The sequence below is a fragment of the Thermobia domestica genome, chromosome 9 (genome assembly GCF_964235325.1).
Source record: "Thermobia domestica chromosome 9, izTheDome1.hap1.1, whole genome shotgun sequence".
Lineage (NCBI taxonomy): Eukaryota > Metazoa > Arthropoda > Insecta > Zygentoma > Lepismatidae > Thermobia > Thermobia domestica.
In genome coordinates this window covers 242721225-242747710 of record NC_137462.1, presented here as the reverse complement: position 1 = coordinate 242747710, position 26486 = coordinate 242721225, and the positions used below count along the sequence as shown (strand labels likewise).

At 34.3% G+C, this 26486-nt stretch overlaps 2 protein-coding genes across 2 annotated transcripts in view; one reads left to right on the top strand and one right to left on the bottom strand.

Moving 5' to 3' along the window:
* The window catches only part of nrm (neuromusculin), an 851931-nt gene that overhangs the window by 159282 nt on the left and 666163 nt on the right, over positions 1-26486 (bottom strand). The gene's annotated exons all lie outside the window — the stretch shown is intronic.
* LOC145660634 (uncharacterized) lies at positions 7694-13861 on the top strand. The gene is made up of 2 exons (XM_081725917.1): positions 7694-9586; positions 12469-13861. The coding sequence occupies exons 1-2, from the start codon at positions 7792-7794 to the stop codon at positions 12489-12491; spliced, it is 1818 nt and encodes a 605-aa protein (XP_081582043.1). The 5' UTR covers positions 7694-7791; the 3' UTR covers positions 12492-13861.

Here is a 26486-nt window from a genome sequence, read left to right as displayed (position 1 = left end):
ACATAATCTTTGACAACAAATTCTCAACACAAATCCATATAATATAAATAACCTTTGCCTTTGATCAATTATAAATCGAATTATAATTCTTCACATTAACAAGAGAGAATTAAAAATCATTTGAAAATTATCATTGGTTAATAAGAATTAAAGAAAATTAAATTGAGTAAAAATCAGAAATTAAACGTAACCTATGTTCGGACGAACAAAAGGAAGAAAATAAATCTATTTTTACACAAACATATTCATAAGAATCAGTAGCTGATATGGGTTTAACTCTTACTTCATCAACTGCAGTCAGTTTACATTCGTACTTGCATATGATTCTAATAAAGTACATTGTATTGCACAATCGTGATTAGGTTCCGCGTTATTTTGTACATGAATTGCGTCATTATCTTGATTTTGATACAAAGTGACATCTCTTGAACTACGATTATGTCTATACATAGGATTTATAGCATTTCTAGAATTTCGCCATGAATTTCGACTGTTTTTGTGTCTACTTCGATTAAGTGATCTGACATAATTATTGTCACGATTGGTTAGGTTAGGTGGATTCCTATCATATCTTTGCCTATTTTGCTCGTTCGGATTGCTTAAATTCACTCGATTTAGGTTGTGTTCCGTATCGTTCGCATTACGGATATTTAGATTACGAACAGGTACAAAGTGATCTGAATTATTTTTAATTTTACCTACTCCCGCTTGATGATTCTGAGCGTGGTATTGAGTTTCATAACATTGTACAAGCATTAATAAATGATTAAAACTCATACACTGGGTAGAAAACAGGATCTGTTGTAGTTTAAACGGTAGCAAATTTCGAATTGATGCAATTACTCTAGATTCCGATTGCAACGGATTTACGACTTTTAATTCGTTATATGTATTTACAACAAAATCAACAACAGATTTGTGCAAACGAGGATTGAAAGGTTGATTTCTAATCGTGGCATCTCTGTTTGCAAGCAAAAAGTCATTTTCGTAATTTGCAATCAGCGCAGCTTTAAATTCATCATATGTATTGACGTGATCTCGTACTGCTTTAAACCATAAAGAACATGGTGGGAGTAATAAATGAGGGTTTAGTTTCATATATTGCGATTTATCTATACACATTATATTGCACTCATCCTGAAATTTTTCTAGGAAAGAAGTAGCATTTTCGTTACATTTACCACTGAACTTACTCATAGCACGTATTTCACTCATCTTTACACTTAACTTTACCTTTCTTTCACCATTCCGTGTTCGTGTTGAGTAACAATTCCTATCTACTGCATGATGTGTAGTTCCACCATCTCTTTTACGCCCATCTGTATTCCTTGGATGAATTTCTTCCAAAATAATGTCCTCATCGGATGGGTTACTTGATGATGAGATAATGTGAGGTCCACGTTGATCTGCTACGGGTGAACGCGAGGTCATCTCCTGTGAACAAGGGAACTCCAAATGATCATTAACCATGTTGTTGTGGTATGCGTTGTCCTTAATCTGTAGCATCCTGATTTCCTCTTGTAATACAGATATCAACTGAGTATTCGCACGTATTTTGGTAGAATTATCCGTGACCTGAATCTTTTGTTGCCGTATAGAAGATTCTATTACTTCCAAATCCTTTTTTACACAGTTGACTTCTTGAATTGTATGGTTGTAATTATCCTGGCAATCTTCAGATACTCTTCTTAGCTTTTCATCGAACTGTGATGTAATGTCACTCACCGCCTGGATAATAGATTGTTTCGTTTCTTCGAATGTCTGCTCCAATCGTTTACTTAATTCCTCGTACTGTTTACTGGAATCTTCGGATTTCCGCTCCATCGTCTGTTTTAATTCCTCATACTGTTTACTGGAAGTCTGCTTTAAATTTTCCGACATCTGGGCTAAACTTTGTTCCAATCGTTGTTCTTGTCTCTGTAAAGCCATTAAGATTTTGTCTTCTAACAATAACATTTCGGGTACAACAGGAGCTGTATTTTGTTCTTCGTTACCACTGTCACCAGTTTCTTTCTCCATTGCCTCACCGATCATCATTTTTCTTGTGATTATTTTACCACTTCGAAGTATAGTAAAGTTCGTAGTCATGAACCTTATTACAGAAGTAAATTCACCCTTACTTTATACTTCAGGATAAGAATTTACAAAGTTCCCGGGTGAGGTAAACCAAAAATTTTACAACGACTCACCAAAGGTAGTCGTCAACCTGGTTCGGCTAATGATATAAGTAAATCTTGAGTGGTAATAATTGTTTACACATAAAAATATCTTCAATAATTATATACACTATTATTCTCACCTTTTCTATCGAAATTACAAGTCGATGATCGGTATTAAATGGTTTATTAGTTGATACTCTTTTAACGTATTTTCACTCAAACTGTCTTGCAAACATCCATGTTGATTAGGTATCTATAAACAACTACATAGCAACGAATTATACAATAATGTATATTTCTTTACATATATTAAAAACATTCTTCTTTTGTTATTTTAAATTAACATTATATCAAGTATAGTACTTGAGTATGAGCACTTTCTGCCCAAGGTACAGGTAATTATTAAACGATACAAAGTATCTCGTTGTAATTTCATTTCATTTTTTCATTTTCGATGCTTACTTCATGCTTAGGAAAATTTCACTTGAAACAACCCCACCAGTGTATGTTTACACTCTACTGAACGAACAAAGAAGTGTCCATCTTTAAGAAGGGATATGTAGGTACTTTCTGTCCCAGTGCTTAGGCTAGAGGTCTACATGGGTTTGGGCTGAGCACGCGGGCCGGACTCGGGCCTACAAAGCATATATCACTTCGGGCTCGGGTTTTAATTTTTAAATATACAACTACATTTACGGGTCTTTTCTGGCCTTTGTAAATATACTGTGCAAAGATATGTATGGGACCGTTCTTTCTGGAGAACTTCTAAAAGCACGACTGCAGAGTTAAACCTCTAATTGCTGTAATTAAAAATACAATTTTGTGTTATTTATTAAGTTTATGTAATTCGGGCTTATTTGTGACTCACTTGATTAATCACACGCGCTCGGGCCTAAATGCTAAAACATATTTCGGACTCGGGTCGGTCCTCACATGATAAATTCACGAGCCAGGCCCGGGCTAAAAGTTCCAGCCCGTGCAGACCTCTAGCTTAGGCACAAACTAAGAAAGCTGTTTCACCTACCACGCTGACCTATGCATTAAGTATAAAGGAAATTTTTATTTAACATTCCACGATTATGCCCTTTAGGCTAAGGGAGACGATGATTTAAGCAAGTTAATGATGATGGTAGAATTGGTGGAATGAGAAAGTGGGAGGAAACGGGACTATCCCGAGAAAATCCATGGTCACGATGTGGTCCACTACAAGCTTACGTGGCCGGGACCGAACCAGGGACCCCACGCTCTACCATTGAATTAAGCAGTCTACCACTGAGCCACCGTGACTCCATGAAGTATAAAGAAAAAAATGGTCTGAATATCAAAATTCTAAAAGAATGGTACTATAATTAACCTTATACGGAATGAACATACACATATCTTTTGTTAGTAATTCAGAGAGGATAAGCTTTCATGAAAACAAAAACAAAAACAAAAACGTCGTAATGAACATGGTATGAGAAATCAGTACTTTTATAATTATTGTGAAAATTTAACTTTTTAAAGAACAATATCTCAAAAATTAAAGGCGCTGTAAAAATTCTAAATAAATCCAACAATCGATTTAGTATAATAAGAATTTCGTTTGTTTGAGTTTGTTCTAGCCCATTTAATTAATAACTATGAACGTCTATATATAATTAAAATGTAAAAGAATGTAAGTACGTTACAAGCAAAACAAAATAAAATTATTTTTCGAGTTCTTACGTCCCATGATTACACCCTATAAGTTAAAGAAGTCAGAGGTACGTTTTTGGAGGGGCTAACTTGAGTTAACCTAGAAAGAAATGAATGTTTCAGGGACTGAAAGTGGTTGGAGTAGAGCTGAGGCCCCTAGCCACCCCGTAGCTTTCTCAAATCATTAACTCTGTCTAAGTATGAGGAGTTTTTGAGCTAATGCTTGCAATATGTTCGTGTATGTGTGTGCAGAGAAGGAAGAGATGGATCTAAATTAATGAGTGTTGTACATCCGCATAGGTAGGGCACGAGCAGCCACTGATCGTAACTATATCTATCTGAGACCAGAGATCTAACCCGGGCCTGTAGCAAATGAAGCCAAATCATAGAATAGCGAAAACTTTTTATATGGGTGTGCACAAAGGTACAAGTAATTTAAAGCCGAGCTTTTTCATATTGTGTGTACGAAGGTACAAGTAATTTAAAGCAGACCTTTTCATATGAGTGTGCATAATAGTACAAGTAATTTGAAGTACACCTTTTCATATGAGTGTGCACAAGGGTAATTAAAGCTCACCCACCTTTTCACTACAACATTTTCAAGTACTCACTTTATTGGGTTTTAAGTGAATTAAAAGTAAGATAAAATGTTATTGACATAAATTAAAGGATTACAGGTAACAGTTTTAGGAGAAAAAAAGAGAGAAAATAATTTAACACATCTATTGGGAAATGGGTAATCTTTTGTTGATCTTTATGAAGTCTGATTGGAGTTCACACGGGCATGCCTAGTAGCTACGGCTATGCACAAACGCTAATCACTTAACCGAGACGAAGGAAAATATAGCATAACAATATTACCAAATATAATTGTAGTAACAGAAACTAATCTTTCTTTCGTACTATTTGACCATCTTTTTCACTGAAATTCAGCGGTAGCGAAAACGAGTAAAAATAAAGAAAAAAAGAGTGCTAATTAAATTTTACTCTCTTTACCACCTGTTACGTTTCACCTGTAGATTAATGAATGAAATCTCTGGAAAGTAACAGCTTCATCATATCTTCAAAGTACAACGTCAAAAAAGACGAGAAGAAGAAGAGTAGGAACGTTGATAAATAGTGTCTAATTATTTTTCCTTCCATTCCGTTTCCTCAGGTTTTTACCTTCCACATGCACTTTTTACTACTTCACAGACGAGAGTAATAATTTTAGAAGTATCTGAAATAAAGTAATGTAAAACAAATAACACGTTTTTCTCTTTTCCGGAACATCAAAATACGTAGACTTTATTGTCTCGGCAAAATTGCCAGTGTCTCCCCAAGAAGTGTAGATGAATAGCTTATAATTAGTAAAGCGTAGACACTTCACGAGTTTATTTGCTGTTGTTGTTGTTGTTGCAGTAGTAGCGTAAATATTGTGTATCCAAATGATGTTCTACCTTGGATACTGTAGAGGGACGGAATAAAGTGAGTTCGAGGGCGTTTTATGTTTTCTGTTTATTCAGACGTACTTGTCTTCTTTCGACCAGAAATTTTCACAACCAGTTGACAAAGTAATTAGTTCCTTACAGGGAAGTGAAATATATTCTGTTATTTTTTAGAAGTTTTATTAAATTATTATTATTATTATTATTATTATTATTATTATTATTATTATTATTATTATTATTATTATTATTATTATTATTATTATTATTATTTAGAAAACAGGGAAAACGCATTGTGATTTGCCACTTTAAAACTAGTTACGATTTTACTGTTTATGCGAGGCCCATTCCATGAATCATGCCAATTGTGCTAAAAAAAAAATCAACAAAAATGTTTTAAATCTCGCACTACCTAGGTATTTTTTTTTGTAACGCAGACTATCAAGGGCAAGGAGTCATTTTGTTCCCACCTGTTAAGTTTAAATATATTTCGCAAAAGAATCAAATTAGAAACTGTTACAAAAATCTACGTAGACTGAAGTGAATAGTACACAAAGTAAGATAACAACTATTTGTTATACTGCTATTTAGAAGTGACACTTCCTAATTTCTACCACATTTCCTACCAACGGAGGTTACTTTGTGTCAACCAACTTAGAATAGCAAATTTTGAGATACATTAACGTGAAACTCTCACAAAAGTCTACAGTGTCTGAAGTGAACAATACACGGGAGAAAAAGATCAACAGCCAAATTAAAGAAAAGGCGGTATACAACTATTTATTATACTGCCATCTAGGAATGAAATTTCTAAATGTAGTCACATCTACCAACGGGGGGAGGGAGGGGGAACGCTTTGTGCCCACTGTAACCCACCCAAGTTTCATAATAAAATGAAACGTTGTAAAGGAAAACTTTTGTGAGATGAAACTCCAGTTTACTGTTAAGTTGGTTCTTTCTCTTGGAGTTGGAAGCACTGCTTAACCTTCGGTTGGATTTGCGCGAGTCGTCGATCGGGATGACGTCACGTTGCAGCCGAGGTTCTGGCTTTAAGCCTGAAGCGCTTTGCAGTGTATAAAATGAGGTAAGAGTGATAGGTCCTCTGAATGAAAATGGGTCGTTAAAATTAATATTCTTTCCGTATAATCGTATAGTTTAGTTAATTTCTTTTGAAATCTATAACAATTCCTGACTATGGTTATTATTTAGAAGACATTATTATTATTCAATATATTTTGGAAGCACTTATTTCTAAAACATTGCGAAAGGAAAAGTAAGAAAGTAAAATAGTTAATTGAATAGTTCATGTTACTGGTTTTGTGTAGGCAGAATTAAGCCTTGAGTTAAAACATGTTGATTCTTGTTTTTCCTTGATAAAACTAAAGAAAAGTCGCCAGTCAGGAAGTTTAATATATTGAAATTACGGAAAATATTAAGGCTAGTGGAGACTTCAAATGAATGATTTATGTCTTTGGTCCGCTTTGAAAAGGAAAGAAAAAAAAAGAGGAATCTATAGAGTTACAGATGAGCTGATGCTCGTAACTCATGTATTTTGACCCATATTTAAGGAATCTTTTCCTCCCACATTTTCATTCCAAAGAAAGCCACTTTGCAGTAACTTCGAGTTCCATACATTTTAATGATATTGTTATATAGGTTTCTAAATTCTATATTTTGGATTTACGATTGGTTATAGTATTTACTTCAGAAATTTTGTTACTTGGAAAAAAAAAAATCCTTTTGGGAAAAATGTTACTTGCTAACGGCGATTTCTATTAATGATATTATTACTTGTTAAAATTGTTGAATGTTTTCTATATTACTATTTATATAACACGTTTCGGATTTGTTATAATAAAATTTTCCATTTTGTTAGAAAACTTTTTCCATTTTCAAGTAGTTGTAGACAAATTCCTGATTATCTTAATAGTGATATTTTTGCATACAGTATAAGCCTTTTCCAGTATTGAACCTCACTCTTCACGTCGTCATTATTCTCAGCCGTGGGGGAGTGGAATTCTCCTTTCTCTCTCCTTTTAAAATTCTTGTATTCTAAAGGGGGAAGTGGGGTGACGTCCGTTCTCGCAGGACTGTGGGTAGTGGGGGCTATTTAAAGATTATATGTGTATCGTTCATCCGTTACATATATAATTTTTAAATAAAAATAAATTTTATACACTGCCCTGGAAAGGCAAATTTATGCTGGCTTCGAGGTCCGGTTCGGGGAGGTCCAGCAAAAGTGTTCCCCTTTATATTCTAAAATTTATGTGTATTTCTTTGGTCAAATTAACCTCTAAATTAAATAACATATTTTCATTATACTATGCCTTTCTTGTTGAGTAATATAAATGTTGTATATGAATGTTAATGTAAAATACTTAATACAGTGTTGCCGGGGTCGGTTACAAAATTTATGGTTTAGTAGGTCATTGTGTAATAAGCAGATAATTATTGATAAGGTTGTAAAAATAGTAGTAATTATTCTTTTGGTTTCTTTGAGCTTAATATTTTGTGGTGTGCTTGTAAGGATGGCACAATCAAAGGAGACGCATGTAAAGTATAGATTTTCGGATTCTTCAAGTTCTAGTGGGGATGAATTTCTTGGATATTCTTATGAATTTAGTAATCCTATGTTTGATCATTTAAGGCCTTCAGCCCATATTCAAGTGAATCCTCACGAACCTTTTCTAGGTGGTCAAAGTAGACCATTTCAGAATCAAAATTTTAACGTGGATCCACAAAGTAATGTGGGACACAGTACACGGTTTGCGAATTCCTCGCCTAATTTAAGAGCAGGAGGGAGTCAGAGCTTTCAAAATAAATATAGAGATCGACCATTTAATATGGCAGCTTCATTAAATTTAAATTTTGAGAAATTTGCTTCGGAAGGAATCTATAAATCTTTGTTGCATGATATTAATAGTCTACCTATAATAGATGGTACCAATACTGAGTCTACATTTCAGTTTTTATTAAAACTTGATAGTATTGTCAGAGGTAAGGGTTTGCCTTTAGATCTTGTGTTAGTAGCTTGTCTTTCTCGTACAAAAGGAGAAATGCAAGAAGTTATACAATCGTTTATTGGGGACGCTTCCCCTTGGCAAACAGTTTGTAGACATTTAGTGGTGCGATTTATTTCCACTATTGGTAGAACACAATTCATGCGATTATTTTTCTACGTTCCCATGCGGGAGGATCATTCATTATATGAGTTCGTAGATAATAAATTATCGATTATTCACGTACTTGATATGTCCTTTGATGAAGCCACCATTTGTAGTTTAATTACTAATATGGTAACGCCTTCTGCCCATCAATTTCTAGCTGAAAGAGGTATGCCTATCGATTTAAATCAATTGTATTTAGCTGCAGAACACTATGACGCTTTGCATAGATATAGGAAAGATTATTATCGATTACGTAATCAAGGTAGTAGCGTACGGGACTTGGTACCACCCCGTAAATCATCTTCCTTTATCGGAGCGAAAAACACAAAACAGCAAGTAGTGTTGCAATCTCGTGAACCAATAAATTTACATAAAACTTTAGTTTCTCCAGCTATGTATTCTTTACCATCTAACTATAAAAATTTTGATAAGGCGGAATTTTCTCATAATCATAATTTAGAATCTCAGTACTTAACTCAAAATAACTTAGACTTAAAACAAAATGGTAGTAAATTGGAAAATTTATTAGCGATTCCTGTTTACATTACGGGCATGCGTTTTAAGTGCTTAATTGATACTGGGAGTACGAACTCTTATTTGGCTCGACATCTTTATGATGAACTTAGAAAAAAATGTAAAATAAGAACAGAAAAGGTGAACGTTCAGACGATTGGCTTAGGAAATGTACAAGTAACAGTGGATATGAGAGTAAGACTATATTTTAAAATTGGAAGACACCAATTTAGTGAAATTTTCTTCATCGTGGACTCTAATGAGTTTGATCTTCTGCTTGGAAATGACTTTCATACAAAATACAATTCCGTAATAGACATTGCTGGTAATTTATATAATATAAAAGCTCGGAAGTTAGTGGTTCCTATGATCCGAGCTGATGAACTTTTGTGTGCCCAGACTTCTCTCGCTTCTGCATATACTTCTAGGAATGGGGTGAGTGGAAAGCAGCCGCTATGCGACCTTGGTTGTCCGAAAGCTACACCTCAGCCTAGATCTTTTGGTAATTTCAATCAGAGTTTGACTCCATCGACATCAGTAACCAGAGACAGCGGAGTTAATACCACGTTTGACCCAGGAGTGGAATTCGTTTTTGATCAGTCCATATTGCATCCACCGGAGACTAAACCGGAGGAATCTCAAGGTAATTATACGGTTCCTGATCAATTATTACTATGTGATTCTAATTTACAGGAATATGTTAATAACTTGTTAACTTCATATTCTGATGTTATTGGAAACAAAATTGGTAGAGTAAAAAATTTCACTTACAAAATAGAACTTGCCGATAAAACTCCCATTCGATTGCAACCTTATCAGCTTCCAACGCATAAGCAAAAGGAATTAGATTCTTTTATTGCCCAGCTTTTAAAAGACGATATTATAGAGGAAGTAGATTATTCTCCCTACACGTCACCCTGCTTTCTAGTAACAAATTCAGACGGAAGCAGGCGGCTTGTAATTTCATACGGAGAGGTGAACAAAAAGGTGATGGTAAACAGCTATCCTTCTCCTAACATGGAGAATGTAATATCTAGTATTTCGGACAACAATATCTTTTCAAAACTTGATTGTAAATCTTGTTTTCATCAAATTCCTCTGTCTGAAGAGAGTAGAAATATTACTGCTTTTGTGACAAAAAACAAAATCTATCGATATAAATCGGTACCAATGGGATTAGTATTATCACCTTTTGTTTTAAGTAATTTGATGTCAAAAGTCTTTGAAGGGTTAATTGGTAAGAATTTAGAGATATATTTTGATGACATAATTTTATTTAGCAAAGATATTGAGAGTCATAAAGCTCTATTAGAGGAGGTATTATCTCGACTAAGAAATTGGGGAATTACTATTTCAGAAAAGAAGTCCTGTCTATTTCAAACTAGTATTAAATATTTAGGGTTTCGTTTTGAAAATGGCAACATGTCAATAGACCCTGAGAGAATTAAAGCTATCCAGGAGATACCAAAACCAAAGAATAGAAAAGGAGTGAACAGAATATGTTCATTTTTCTCGTTCTATTCTAAATTTATTTATGGGTATTCAGAGTTAATTGCTCCCCTTCAAGAATTAAGATCTGTAAAAAAGCCTTTTAAATGGACTAAAGTTCATGATGAAGCCCTACAAAAATTAAAGGATGCCTTTTGTAGTCAGGTCATTTTAAAAGTCCCAGATATGAATTCCAACTTCGTAATACATTGTGATAGCTCTTTGCGTCATTTTTCTGGGGTTCTCAGCCAATATGATTCGGAAGGGAATCTTAGACCTGTATCTATGTTTAGTCGGGCAATTCCACAATCTGACTGGAGTAAAAATATATACGAGTTAGAACTTAAGGCTCTTTCCTTATCTTTGGAAAAATTCGAGTATTATTTGGCAAATCCCTTTGTAGTATATACTGATAGTAAGAGTTTAACTTGGTTACTTAATAACCATAAAAGACAAAGGAGATATGGAACCATGTTAGAGAAAATCTCGAGGTTTAAATTTCGTATAGTCCATGTAAGATCAAAAATAAATAGTATAGCCGATTTCCTTTCAAGGGTTGGAAACCATCTAGAATTCTATACAAAAGATGAAAATACAATGGAAGTCATAAAAGATCATAATAAAACAGTAAATTTGTCTTTCATTAATTTTTGGCAAAATCCTGTGTTTAATGTGCCTCTTACAGATCACCAGAGGAAGGATCCTGAATTAAGAGAGATTATCAATAGGTTAGAGCAAAAGGAAGAAGTTCCTCCGTATGTATTAAGAAATAAGATCTTGTTTAAAAAGACTAAAGGTAAAGGGAATAATGGATTTAGAATTGTAATACCTAATTCTTTAATTCAGTCGATCATTGAGTATTCTCATTGTCCAATAATTCATGGTGGGCATATGGGATATCGAAAAACCATTGCTAAGGTTGCTGAAAAATATACCTGGCCTACTTTATATCCTGACATTAAGAATTTTATACAATCTTGTCATTTGTGCCAAACCTGTAAAGATTCTAATCGAAAACCTATGGGTCAATATTTTACAAAAAAGGTAATGCACCCAAATTATACTTGGTTTATTGATATTGCAGGGAAATTGCCTAGTAGTTCTGGATTTGAATATATTTTAATTGTCACTGACGCCTATAGTCGTTTTGTCTTTTTAGAACCTTTAAGACGACTAACCTCAAAAATCATCTGTAATAAGTTACAGGAATTATTTCTTCGATACGGCTTTCCTGGTAAAGTCCTAAGTGATGGCGCTTCTTATTTCGTGAGTGATTACTTCTTGAAATTCTTGTATAGCTATGGTATACAGAGTGTAAAATTCTCCCCATATAACCCACAATCGAACAGAGCCGAACGCACGGTGAGATCGGTTAAAAATTTAATTCGTATTTATGTTGATAAGTCTCAACAGAATTGGGCCCAATTACTATCTAAAATTGCTTTTACTATTAACATAAGTATGAATGAAACTACTGGGACCAGTCCATGTGAACTTTATATGGGACGGAAATTTTACCATCCATTAGATGTTAAATGGTTGATGGATTTAGATCTTTTAGACGATGACCAGGATAAAGAGCAAAAATTAGTCAATATAAATAATAACATTGAACGCGCTTGGAAACATAGTGCGAAGGTATATAGTCAAAAACATAGTCCTGTTAATTTAAATATTGATGATTTAGTATTGGTTAAAAGGTTCATGAAAATTTCAGCAGAGAAACATTTCAATCCAAAAATCGCCCCTCAGTGGGAAGGCCCATATCGCCTTATTTCTAAACCTACACCAAATACAGTTTGGCTAGAAAATATTGAAAGACCATATGTTCATATAAAACGCCATGTTCGTTTTTGTAAGAAATATTTTCCACCAAGACAAGTTAATCAACCTAACCCATAAGGTAACACAGGAAAAAAAAAAGATTTGATTTGAGAATTGAGGTTAAGTAAATTATTAATATTGTACTTATTTATATATTTTAGGATGTTCGTTCGAACAAATTTTGTGTGTTGTATATTTTTTTTATTCCTGCAGGAATGCCTCGTCCGAGAAAGTGAGAGGTCAACCCTTTTCATTTTGTAAATACCTCATCATCATCCTTTGTGTATGTTGTGTAAGGAATTGGAAAATTACTGTAGAAGTTTGTAAAGAAGGCGTTAGCATTTGAATATTTATGGAAGATTTGGTAATGTATTGAAATTATTTTATTATTCAACTTGGGATTTGTTATGGTTAGGAATTTTTTTTTTTGACCGACCCTCGGATATTATGTAACCCACCCAAGTTTCATAATAAAATGAAACGTTGTAAAGGAAAACTTTTGTGAGATGAAACTCCAGTTTACTGTTAAGTTGGTTCTTTCTCTTGGAGTTGGAAGCACTGCTTAACCTTCGGTTGGATTTGCGCGAGTCGTCGATCGGGATGACGTCACGTTGCAGCCGAGGTTCTGGCTTTAAGCCTGAAGCGCTTTGCAGTGTATAAAATGAGGTAAGAGTGATAGGTCCTCTGAATGAAAATGGGTCGTTAAAATTAATATTCTTTCCGTATAATCGTATAGTTTAGTTAATTTCTTTTGAAATCTATAACAATTCCTGACTATGGTTATTATTTAGAAGACATTATTATTATTCAATATATTTTGGAAGCACTTATTTCTAAAACATTGCGAAAGGAAAAGTAAGAAAGTAAAATAGTTAATTGAATAGTTCATGTTACTGGTTTTGTGTAGGCAGAATTAAGCCTTGAGTTAAAACATGTTGATTCTTGTTTTTCCTTGATAAAACTAAAGAAAAGTCGCCAGTCAGGAAGTTTAATATATTGAAATTACGGAAAATATTAAGGCTAGTGGAGACTTCAAATGAATGATTTATGTCTTTGGTCCGCTTTGAAAAGGAAAGAAAAAAAAAGAGGAATCTATAGAGTTACAGATGAGCTGATGCTCGTAACTCATGTATTTTGACCCATATTTAAGGAATCTTTTCCTCCCACATTTTCATTCCAAAGAAAGCCACTTTGCAGTAACTTCGAGTTCCATACATTTTAATGATATTGTTATATAGGTTTCTAAATTCTATATTTTGGATTTACGATTGGTTATAGTATTTACTTCAGAAATTTTGTTACTTGGAAAAAAAAAAAATCCTTTTGGGAAAAATGTTACTTGCTAACGGCGATTTCTATTAATGATATTATTACTTGTTAAAATTGTTGAATGTTTTCTATATTACTATTTATATAACACGTTTCGGATTTGTTATAATAAAATTTTCCATTTTGTTAGAAAACTTTTTCCATTTTCAAGTAGTTGTAGACAAATTCCTGATTATCTTAATAGTGATATTTTTGCATACAGTATAAGCCTTTTCCAGTATTGAACCTCACTCTTCACGTCGTCATTATTCTCAGCCGTGGGGGAGTGGAATTCTCCTTTCTCTCTCCTTTTAAAATTCTTGTATTCTAAAGGGGGAAGTGGGGTGACGTCTGTTCTCGAGGACTGTGGGTAGTGGGGGCTATTTAAAGATTATATGTGTATCGTTCATCCGTTACACCACCAACTTAAAATAGTGAATTTATGAAACATACTAACGTTCAATTCGCACCACCGTACGGTATATGCTTTAGCTAAACATGTTAACCAGTGACATTTTTTGTTTTACAATTTTAAGGATACAATTAGAAGAGTAATTACAAAAAACATACTGTGGTGGGTTCAAAGTACCCCCCGTTGGTAGTTCAAGGGTTAAAGGATGTAAGAAAGTGCTTTAGAGTGCCACCAGTATACTGGTGTCTGTTCATAAGAGATTTTGCCAGGCGGGATTCGGAAGATACGCACGTTCAAATTCGTTGCTCTATCAGGCTTTAATATAGCAAAAACGAACACAAAAGCAAAGTAATTTACTATACAGTACGTGCATAGCTAGCAGCAAACATCTTTCAAATAATCCTCCACTTTGCCATCGGCATCAACGCAAAATAAATGCTTTAAATGAGCTGTCTGAAGCCAGAGAAAACTAACTTGCTTTTCGTGCTATAGGAAATTAGCCCTTATGGAAACAGTGGCCACTCGACACGAACGGCTGTTATTTGGAAATGGGTTTCACGCGACGATTGGGTCGATTTCTATACTTAGTTTCTTGTGGCATAAGGCTCGATGTGAAATATGCGAAATTCAAGTAATTTCATGCTTAAACTCAGAAATCGGCGAAAGTATAATTTGTGTACTCTGGTCAAACAGACGCTTAAATAATAATAATAATAATAATAATAATAATAATAATAATAATAATAACAATATCGACCTGTATTATTCGTCTATGTACACTCATGTCCAAAATTATTGTCGCATGTCTATAAATATGTTGTTGTAGGAATATAATTTGATAACGAATTCACCCGGTATTTTTTATAATGCTAGTATGTGTATAATCGGCAAAGACATGTATGTGGCAAATTTCATGTCAAAAGACCAGTAAATAAGAACAATAAAACGAAAATAAAACTTCCTTGCCCATTTTAGCAACACTTTGATTTACTAATTCTTATTTTTCGTATTTATAATTCTTTTCGTATGAAATTTACCACAAATAAACATTTCCCGATTATACACATAGTGTCAGTATTAAAAGTACCTTGCAAAATCATTATCAAATTATATTCTGACAAGAAGACAGTTATAGATATGCGACAATCATTTTGGACATGAGTCTACATCACTTGGCAACATCTATTCCGTCGTTGGAAAAAATGTGAACGCCAAAATATGCGAAGGGACTATTTAAAAAAGATCTTTGCTGTTTGCTAGGACGTTCCGTACTTTTATTTGTACTTTTATGCATTTTTACTCACTTGGTTAAAGCCTAATAGAGCCATGAACCCATATGTGCATATCTTTCAATCATCCCCTGCCGGAAACGCCCATCGCCAACACACACGGCATTTGTTGGTGACATTCAAAACCACCTTCCTATGACCTTCCAACGCATGTTGTATATTTCGTTGTTGCAGCCATTTTTGGAGGCTGTAATATAGTTGCCATTATTTATGAATTAACTCCCGTAGTTCTGATAATAAACATTGTTTTTTTTAAGCTTTGACTTACTGAGAACAGACGTGATATACATGAACATACACTAAAGCTCTGAAAATACGTAATAAATGAACTTACGTTAAAGAATTAAGACATGATTTATGTTAACGTGTACTAACACAATTAACACAATAGCTTACGGTGAGAATATGACAGAAAAATGGAGGAAAATAATGCAAATATGCGGTTAGGATTTCGAATTAGAATTAACACTTTTTGACAAACAAAAAAGGAAACAATCTGGGAATTAAATAAACAGTCCTCGTACAATCAACGACAAAAGTTCTTTCCATTTGATAAAATTTATTTATGGAATAACGGTGTTATGGTTGCAACGTACGACGGTGGTATGGCTAGAACGTACAAAAAATTCCATTCTTTTTAATTTACTGAAAACTGTACTCAAATTGTTCTTCCATTCTGAAGTTATTCACGAAACTGTTAGACAACATCATCAATAAAAGATCGTTAAAATCTATTAAACTGAGTGTGAGATATGAGAATAAATGAAAGAGAAAAATGATATAGTGTCACAGAAGAGATGGGTAAATTAGATTAGTATAAGTAAGCATACTAGTTTAATTAACCTAGTATAATGAAGAAAAAATATACTAATTTGATGGAGGAAAATTAAACTTGTATACGTTGCGAGCTGTTCATAATAGAGTAAACGTTAGTATTTAGGTAGGTAATGCAATACGTTTATACCTACCATCATGGTCCGTCAAATTCAACAAATATATGAATCTAGTTAAAGAGTTGGAATTAAATTTTTGTTACTGTCAAAGAAACAGAAAGTAATACATCTTTCTAATCAAGTGTGAGAAACTAAAATAAAAAAAAAGAAATACCAAAATAACCAAAAAGAAAAGAAAAAAAGAATAAGGAAGGAAAAAAGTAGAATTGAAGGGTATAATTCGTAAATCTTCTCGCGCACTTACTTGGAGTTGACAATCTCTCAGAACTTTGGTCGCAGTTTGGTGATTTACTATCTTGGCAAAAGGAAGGGCAGAGAAGAGAGAGTTGGACGGGGATGGGTTAGCTGAACCTTTCGGCAGGGGGGAGGGGAGGAAATGTGTGGATGCGATTAGAAACCGATCCCAGAACGGAACAGTTTGTCGCAAAATTCAAAATGTCCAGTGAAAAGCTCTGTAGCACTTCATCGCTGTAATTTGTCTCCAGGAAATTTATAACCACTCAAGCTTTGGTTGCGAACAGGGCAGCAAGAAGGGGAAGGTGCGAGAAATGAGATGGTGCTCTATCTAGAAATAATTCAATGCTGTGACATTAAATACAAACTGCCTCCCGTTCCTTTGTGGGTTCTTTCCACAGATATTGTTCTTAAATTTACCGAATTTCTACTGTTAGCTTTCTTTCATATAACGTAACCCATATTTTGTTGCCAATAATATTGTATATATCTACAAATATTGAAATAATATGTTCTCCCCCCTGAAAACATGTTTTTTTTGTTATGATGTACTAGTTTAATGAAGTTGCTCCCGATATGAACTTCATAATGTTTACAATGTTAAACATTTAATGAAGAACATAAAATGCATAAATGTATATTTTATAAAGCTCTGATTAGTCAATTATACAGTGTTCCCATAAATGATCCATTTTGTTTTGGAAAGGCTATATTTTCAAAAGTATTACACTTACACTCATGAACGATATATGAAAAGAACCACAAAGTTACCAAGTTTGTATTTTGTCGAGTTTGGCACTCCCTCATTGGCACATCCCAGTTCGTGACTACCTAAACGATGAACTTCCGCATCACTGGATTGAGCGTATTGGTGAGAATAACCTAGCTTTGTTCCCCTGGCCTCCCAGATCTCCTGATTTAACGCCCTGTGACTTCTTCCTGTGGGAGTACGTTAAGGACCTTGTTTACGTACAACCACTACCGCAATCCTTAGTCGAGCTCAAAGAACGTATCAGTACTGCAGTGCAGACAATTGACAGGACTAGGCTACAAAATGTATGGAATGAGCTCGACTATCGTCTGCACGTGTGTCGTGTCACCAAAGGGGCAGACATTGGACATTTGTAGAGGGCGTATAAAGTTGATGAGTTTGTGGGTTTTTTCATATATATCTTTTATGTGTACATGTAATACTTTTGAAAATATAGCCATTTTAAAATGAATGAATCATTTATGCTTGCCCTGTATTTTACTAAAAAACAAATTTATATTGCATTTCTTATTTTGAAATAAATGAAAGCAAAATGTTAGAATAATTTGGTACCGTACACTTAAAATAACGATATAATAGTGATTACATTATTATTATTATTATTATTATTATTATTATTATTATTATTATTATTATTATTATTATTATTATTATTATTATTATTATTATTATTATAGTCTCTCTACAGTTTTTATGTGCGGAAAGTGTTTTCTGCTTCAAATTGAAAAAGATTGTTGCAGGCTTCGAAGCCTCCATTTCACAGTTAATTAGAGAGTAAGATTGAAAGCGCGGATTGCATGAGTCAAGGAAGGTATTGCAGTTCTTTAAATTGATGGAAAAGGGTAGGATCGGGGCTATATTATTGTCTTAATCATTTAGCTGACACGATGAAATCTTTAAGTTTAACGTCCCACGGTTATGCCGGTTAGGCTAAAAGAGACGGGATGATGAGAAATGAAAAAGGATGGAATGAAGAAAGTGGGAGAAAACCCACGCACACGGTGTTTGTCCACCACAAATCTTACTTGACGCAAGCTGGGGTCAAACCAAGGACCCCATGCACCAGAGGTGAGCGACCTACCGCTGAGCCACCGCGGCCCTTAGCTGAAACAAATGAACGTGTAGATGTGTTGCTGCTCGAAATCTATAACAGAAGATCATTTCTTGTTTGTTTACCGTCACACGATAATACGCTGAGGCTAAGGAAGAATGTGATGACAAGATGGAAGATAATGGTGGAATGACGAAAATGGGAGGAAACGGAAAACTTCAGGAAGATTCACACATATGGTGTTTGTCCACAGTGATGTTTTCTTGACGGGAGCTGTAATCGAGCTAGGCACCGCACGCACCAGAGCGTTCTACCACAAAGCCACTGTGACCTTCAAGATCATTGTGTATTAGAGAACGTTTGAATATTAATGCACTACATACTTTTCTTGATGCTCAGGGCATGAACTCGTTTACCCTCCTTATTTTCCGCCACACCTTATACAGTTTATGTTTTAAAGTATACCACCCGTTTTGAGCACAAGATTATGTGAAACAAAGCCTACATTTTAAAGTATTAAGCAAACATAGTATTAATCTATCTCTGTCCCGATTAGCGTTTCAAACAGCAGATGTCGAGTTCGGAAGCTTGTAATTCACGTATTTACAGTTAACTCTTATGCTGATGAAGTATTTGGAGATATGAAGCGCACGTAAAAAAACGATATTTTTCTTTTAAAAAATGAGAATGATAGGAGAAAATTGTTGTGATTGATATACTAGTTCATAGCTTGGCTATTTTTCGGCATAGTCACCACGAACCTCCAGCGTGGAAAAAGCTTCCATATATCCTCTATATAAAAACCTGCCGTCTGAGTGTACAGCCAGCCCAGAATTGATATTATGAGCACTTCACTGTCGTTGAAACACTTCAATGGAAACCACTTCTTCAGGTGAAGAAAAATAAATTGCTGTAGGCAAGGTCGAGCCTGGTATAACTGGGATGATTGAATAGTACCAATCGAAATCTTTGTATTGCTTCAACAGTACGAGCACTTGTGTGTGTGCGAGCGTTGTCATGAAGAATTCCAGAGCGTGACATTTCTCTCCGCCGATTTTGGATAGCACATCACAGATTATTGAGTGTTAGGCAATACACATCTGCCATAATTGTTTGTCCTGGCTCCAAGAATGCCACAACAATCACACCATTTTGGTCCCAAAACATGGTTGCTATGATTTTATGAACTGATGGTATTTGTTTGAATTTCATGCTCTAGGAGAACTAGAGTATCGCCATTGTATTGACTGCTGTTTCGACTCCCAAGTGACGTATGATATCCAGAATTCATCTTCCGTTACTATGTGAGAAAAGAGCTCATTCCATCCTCCCCCTTGCTTACGAAGAATAGGTTCCATTTTTCCCGTTAAACTTCTGTTCAAACCGGAAGTGGTTCAAATTAACCATTTCCGGTTTCAAACTTTAACACCATAGAACAATAAAGGTAACAGATATTAAGAAACAGTTTAGTATAGATCATCACAACCCGCAACATATCGAAACCGGAAGTTGTAGAATTTACTAGTACTTCTGGTTTCAGATTTTTATAGAGCAAAAACTTGTAAAATATAGCAAGAACTGGTTTTCTACAATCAATTCAGCGTCCCAAAAATAGGTTCCACCTCCCTTAACTCAACCTTAGTTCAACCTCCCTCAAAAATAGGTTCAACCTTTGTCGCCATAGAACAGAAACAGAAAAGGGTAGCGAGTAAAGAAAGGCTTTTTGATATGGAATCAGCATCCGAGGAAAAGATTCTGTCTTTGATCTTATTACTCTATTGCAGTCAGTACTTATAGGTGTACAACTCCAAGTTTCAGGACTGAATTCGCACAGTCTACAAGCTTTAGTTTCACACTGTGAAACGATATTCACTTGTTTTAGTTCTGTTACGACGAATTTGTAGGTTCTCTGTGTTAGTTAATGTCTTCTAAATCGTCCCTACTAGTTTGCATGAACGAAATAAAATAGTGAAAAATGTCATATTCAGTAAAATCATAAATTTGGATTAGTTGTTGTTTTCAAGCTATTAACTAACGCTGACCACTTCTAATTATCCAGTTTCACCCTGTTTATGAGCTGATTAGCTTTTATAAGAAAACTAATACGTATACCTTGTTTAGGTTGTTTCTATGTTTATCAGGATCGAACTAATTTAATTATTTTCTGTAATATGTTTACAATCCTTTATTGAAAATTCTTGTGGCGAAAATACTTAAATTAATATCAGTATTTAATATTGATACATCAGAATACCAAATTATAATTAATTTTGATTCTGAATTATTTCCGTAAATATTGAAATTATTCTTCTTTCAGTACTTTTACTTGAGTATTTCCTCTTTAGTGTGTATGCGCTAATTTCGAAAATTGTTTAAGCGGCCCCATCACGACGAAATTAAAGAGCCGCTAATTTTACAGCAATTATGTGATATCTTCAAATCGATAAAAGATAATCAAAAAGTGGAACAAAAACTTGATAGACAATATTATTTTACATTAGATACCGTTATCACAACTCACTTATCTGCTTTCGATTTCCAGCCATTTTGAAAATCATTTATTTTCGCGTTTCGAAATGGCTGCAAACGGAAGGCTACTAGGTGACTCGTGATAACGGTACCTCATGCAAAATAATTTGTGTAGTGCGCTCTTGTGCCACATTTCGATTATCTTTTATCTATTTGAAAATCTCACATAACTACTGTAAAATTAACAGTATTTTAATTTCGCAGTGATTAGCCCTCTTAACTGCGTACACTGAGAAAAAATGTATATGGAGTACGTAAAATCATATGTTACATTTGTAAATCCTGTAGTTTTTGGACTTAACGTAGAGCAAACGTATAACTGTAAACGCATGTTTTATAATACTTTCTGTATAAATGTTCCATCTGTACGTACTTTCCGCATGAAACAATATAGGCGGTCAGGATCTCACATACAAATGGACGTATATAACATATAGCTGACGAAGGTAACGTACATATATGTATGTAACATAAGGAAGATTGTTAGATATCAGACATCCTGCAATGGCATGATGTAACATCTAAGGGCAGTGCCTATGCAGCATACAGATAACATATGCTCCGTACTGATTTCTATAGTAAGCAAGAGAATTTCGTATATTTGTACAATATACCGCTGTTCGGAGAACGGATTTTTCTCAGTGTACCATTGTGGAATATATCCACTTGTATGAAAAATGTTAGTCACATATGGTTACCAAGCGATGATATTTTAAATTATAATTTGTTAACTTAAAATTTTTAACCGTACACATAAACATACTATGTAGATAATGATAAAATTATTAGCTTATCAACTTCTGTTCTTTTACATGTTCTGTTGCAAGAGCAACTTTTTCCGTTCACTGTAAATTATATAAAGCAACGGAGCGTGAGTTGCGATTAGAAATTCCAAAATACATAGAAAAATGGAGAGAAGGGGGAGAAGTGAGCAAGGATTAAGCAGGGGGTAACGAAACGTACACTGTCAACTTAATCTAATTTAACGTTATGAAAGTCACTGGTTTCCTCGATGCCGTTGCAAAAGGTAATGTTGCAGTCTGTGAAGAAAATCAATATTTTTCTTCTATTTGATTACATTAATCTGCGCCCTACAGGCAGGCATGTATAGTGAATTGTTTGAGCGAGAATATGCATTATTCTATGTTAATGTATTGAGACAGAAATGACATCTCTAAAACACAATATAACCCAGTGAACTGTATTTTATCTCCATTGTTAGCACTTGCAGTTCACGTATGTGATGTCTGTATTTGAAGGCTTGTGCAAACACATCGACATTATGTATTTCTAATTTTTTACACACAAATTAACGTAATAAATTTGAGTAATTTATTAAAATCTTGAACATTTTTCAATACCAAGCCTATACGAAATGTTACTTTTGTGCTTGAATTGAAATACGAAGTAAGGTTTATCATCCACTATTAATATTTCCAGCGTGGATTTAACTTGAAGAAATGAGCATTGAAAATAGTTTCGTTAGCCTCTTGAAAAAAAAAAAAAACATATTCACGAAGAAATTAAATGTCGACTAAAAGCAGGGAATTCGTGTTATTATTCTGTTCAAAATCTTTTGTCTTTGCGAAGTTCTGTTGAAGAATTTGAAGCTTAAAGTATATAAAACGATAATCATGCCTGTAGTCCTGTATGGTTGCGAAACATGGTCGCTTACTCTGAGGGAAGAACGTAGACTGAAAGTGTTGAGGACAAGATCCTGAGACGAATATTCGGACCCAAGAGGAAGGGGGAATGGGAGAAACTTCGTAACGAGGAACTGCATAATTTATACAGTTTACCAAACATTGTTAGGGTCATCAAATCTAGGAGGCTCAGGTAGGCAGGTCATGTAGCTAGGATGGAAGAAAGTAGGAACGATTTCAAAGTCTTAACTGGAAGTCCTATCGGAAAACGACCATTAGGAAGATCTAAGCGTAGCCAGAAAGACAATATTAAGATAGATCTCACAAAAATAGGAATACAAAGTAGAAGCTGGATCCACTTGGCTAAGGATATAAGTCAATGGAGAGCTTTTGTGAACCGCAGCATAAAACCACCGGGTTTCATAGGCCAGAGAGAGAGAGAGAGAGAGAGAGAGAGGCCTCTTGGTCACATTTGGTTAGATGAAGTGCGCCAAAACTGAAATATGTCCTGAACGTTAAAAGTTAACCATAAGATTTAGTTATTGTAAATTTTATAAACTAATCGTAACGGTGACTTCTGCAATCCAACACGTAGAGGAAAGTATTTCATATTTGTTGGGTTCTAGTAGTGGAATGGTTGCTTCATTAAGAAGCTTATGTCAAGTAGATCTTTGCTTTCAACAAAATTGCATTTGTGTAAGAAATCGTTCATACTAATCATATCTTGTTTGAATGTTTCTAGAAGCCAATTTCTATTCCTCTTACCAAATGACAGGATCAAAAAACAAGTATAGAGGAAGAAGGCTGTCAGATTCTTTGTATATTGTATTGCAACAGAGTACTGTCCTTGCCAGTTCAACATGATCCATACTTCAAGTATCCTTTCAGTAGAAAAATTATGTAAAATAGTAATATGTTATCATAGAACACAAGAGTAGTAATGCAACTTCCTCTAGCACTAAACTATTTTAGTCACAATGGTGTTTTAAATTATCAAACCAGTTGTATAATAATAACACCAGAAACATTTTTATTAGAAATTAACGTCCTTAGACATACTAAAATAGCTTTAGATTTTTATTGTTATATATATATATATATATATATATATATATATATATATATATATATATATATATATATAAATTTGAAGAAAGATACTTACCATAATATTTCGTTATTTTTTTCTGAACATAAAATTAAGAACTGAAAGAAAGTTTTGTTGCCTAAGGCAGCTGTGTTCTTTTTCTTACATTATCTCAGAAATTATTTCTGGAAACCTGTTTTCTTGCACACTTGTCGCCTCTTCTTTCTCTTTCTAGAAAAAAAAGTCTTTTTTCTTTTGCAGAAAGAGGCAGTAGTAGTAGGTGGAGGGTTTTGATAATACCAATTCTTTCAGTTTCTCAGTTTTTTTTACTGTTCGAGTGTTAGGGAAGTATTTGAAATTTATATGAAATGGCTACAGGAGAGTAAGAAGAGAGAAAAAAAAGAGTAAGAAAAATAGGAGCTTTCGGAAGAGGGAAGAAGATTTTTAAGTCGGAATTTTCACTTTCAAATTGAAGCCAAATAAACAAGAAAGGAAATCCTTTACGCAAGAGGAAGAGATTTTCAATGGAAGAAAAGTTGAATCTATAAGAGATTTCATTTTAATTTTAATTTTCTCCTTATTTTTAAAAGTTCCTCTGCTTTTATACACTATATTTCTAATTTTTATATTTATTTTCTACTGGGAAAACAATAAAATATTGTTTCCACGTTAGTTCTCATGTGAATTTTCATATCTGGCAAACTGAATTTTAAAGTTTCGAGTCCTTCTGTAAACAAAAATATTCCAATTTTTATGTTACGATCAATGGATTGAATTATTCTCGTCAATGTATTGATGTTCTTATGCGATATGAGTAAATATAACCAAGATAATATGGAAATCAATTACTTAACTAACTCCCTAGGGTTACGGTTCACGATGTTTATCAATGACAAGAAAATTTTTAGTTGGATGGTCTATGGCCAGAACACCTGTTTCCATCACATTTGGCTCTCTAGATAGGTATTTGCTCCTGAAAATTGGATCTTAAACAGGAATCAAACACGGAAACTCACGCATCGAAAGCACGTGAGCTAGTGATTACCAAGGAAAGGAAGATTAAAGTTTTTTTTTTTAATTTCTATACCATTGAGAAAAAATTGCATAGACGTGAGATACAGTTTTACTCTGTATTTCAAATCTTCTTCTTGCACCCTAGCTTCTAAGAAACCAACATATATATTTGAGGGCTCATCAACTGAAACTCGTTGATTAGAACTACAATATGTGTGATGAAAAGAACGTGAAGTTGTGGTAGAATATCATAGCATATGCTCTTGTTCATATACAGTAGAAACAATGATTCCATGTTTTCTTTTCGCTGCAAGAATAACAGTTGAAAGATATCGTTCCAAATCCACAATACAAATCGAAGAAAGATCAAAGTACTGTGATACTGTTCCACACTGATGAAGAATGTCAACCTGCTGAAGTATTTTGTCGGATGGAGGACGTGTACGGTGACGGAAAGGTATCAAAAACAATGAAGTTTCGGGAAGGACGTGCACAAACAAGTAATGATTCCTATTCTACACAATACCATGCTATTTTCACTATGGGCAATTGTGCGAAAGTTTCTCAAATTGTTCGTGCGAATAGATGCCTGACAATTCAATACATATCGGAGTAATTCAACATGTTGTGATATTGCCCAGAAGATTATGAAGCATCTGTAATGTCACAAAGTGTGCTCGCATTGGATTTCCAGGATGTTGATGGAGGGACAAAAGTTGGAGCGTATAGCATGTTTCATTGAACATTTGCTACACTACCAGCTAGAGGTGGATGACTTCTTGTTGCATATTGTTGCTGCGGATGAATCCGATTGCCACCACTTCGAAATACTCCTCATGTCCGTCTTCAAATCACAAGCACTTGCGGGGAAAGTCATGGTTACCACCTTTTCTGATTGCCATGAGCTAATCATGCATGACTTTAAGGAACTAAGAAAAACATTAATGTCGATCGATACTGTGAGAATTTGACCCATCTTTGCATGTCTATTAAAAACAAAAACCTATTGGATATACCTGTGGGATAATTATTTTTTCCGTCTTCATATTGCACGCAATTCTTTCTAAGCAACCTTTAATATGACTTCCTTGTAATGGGAGAAATCTACTGTATTTCATCTTTGAAGTACAAAAATGGTTTGATTTGTGATTAATTAAATCCTTTGTTTCCCTATATGTAATACATGTTGAAAGTCTGAAGATCTTAGATAATTTGGAAGCTCAATATTTTGAATCCCATATTATGACGTGGCAGATTTCCTCGCAGTGAAATATTCTCTATTTAAGATGAATAGAGAATATATCACTGCGACTGATAGAGAAATAAAAAAAATTAAGTTCAATGTTTCACATTATCGGAAGACTTTGTCTGTCCTATGTCAGTAGCGTGGCGAGATTTACAGCTTCAAGTAGGATCTGAACCAATGTAGAGTGTTCCAATGCTTACCCACCAAAAATCGAACTCGGGTCCTTGTGCAAAAGAGCCAAGCGCGCTAGACCCTAGATCTTCGTGACGAGCTATAATGTAAAGAAGACGAGTGATAAATACAAGTGGGTAATTATGTCAAGTTGATGGAATAAGAACACGAGGAGAAATGAAAAACTCAAGAAAAATCCACGAACTAAATGGGTGACGATGTCCGCTACAAACTTACATGACTGGAATCGAACCAGGGACCCTTTGCTTTCGAAGTGAGCATTCTACCATCCAATTCATAGATAAATGATTAAACTCACATTGCGTATTTGCATATTGAGTGATATGGGGTTATGAGTAGAACGAATGGTTTGTTGTTCATGATTTTTTTTTATAGTAAGCGATTATACATATGGGATCAATTTTGATAGATCAAATATTGAACATTTTAGTGTCACCGATTTGCTATTGATTAAATCCTATCTCACGACATAAGTGTTGTGGAATAACCTATAGTTATATT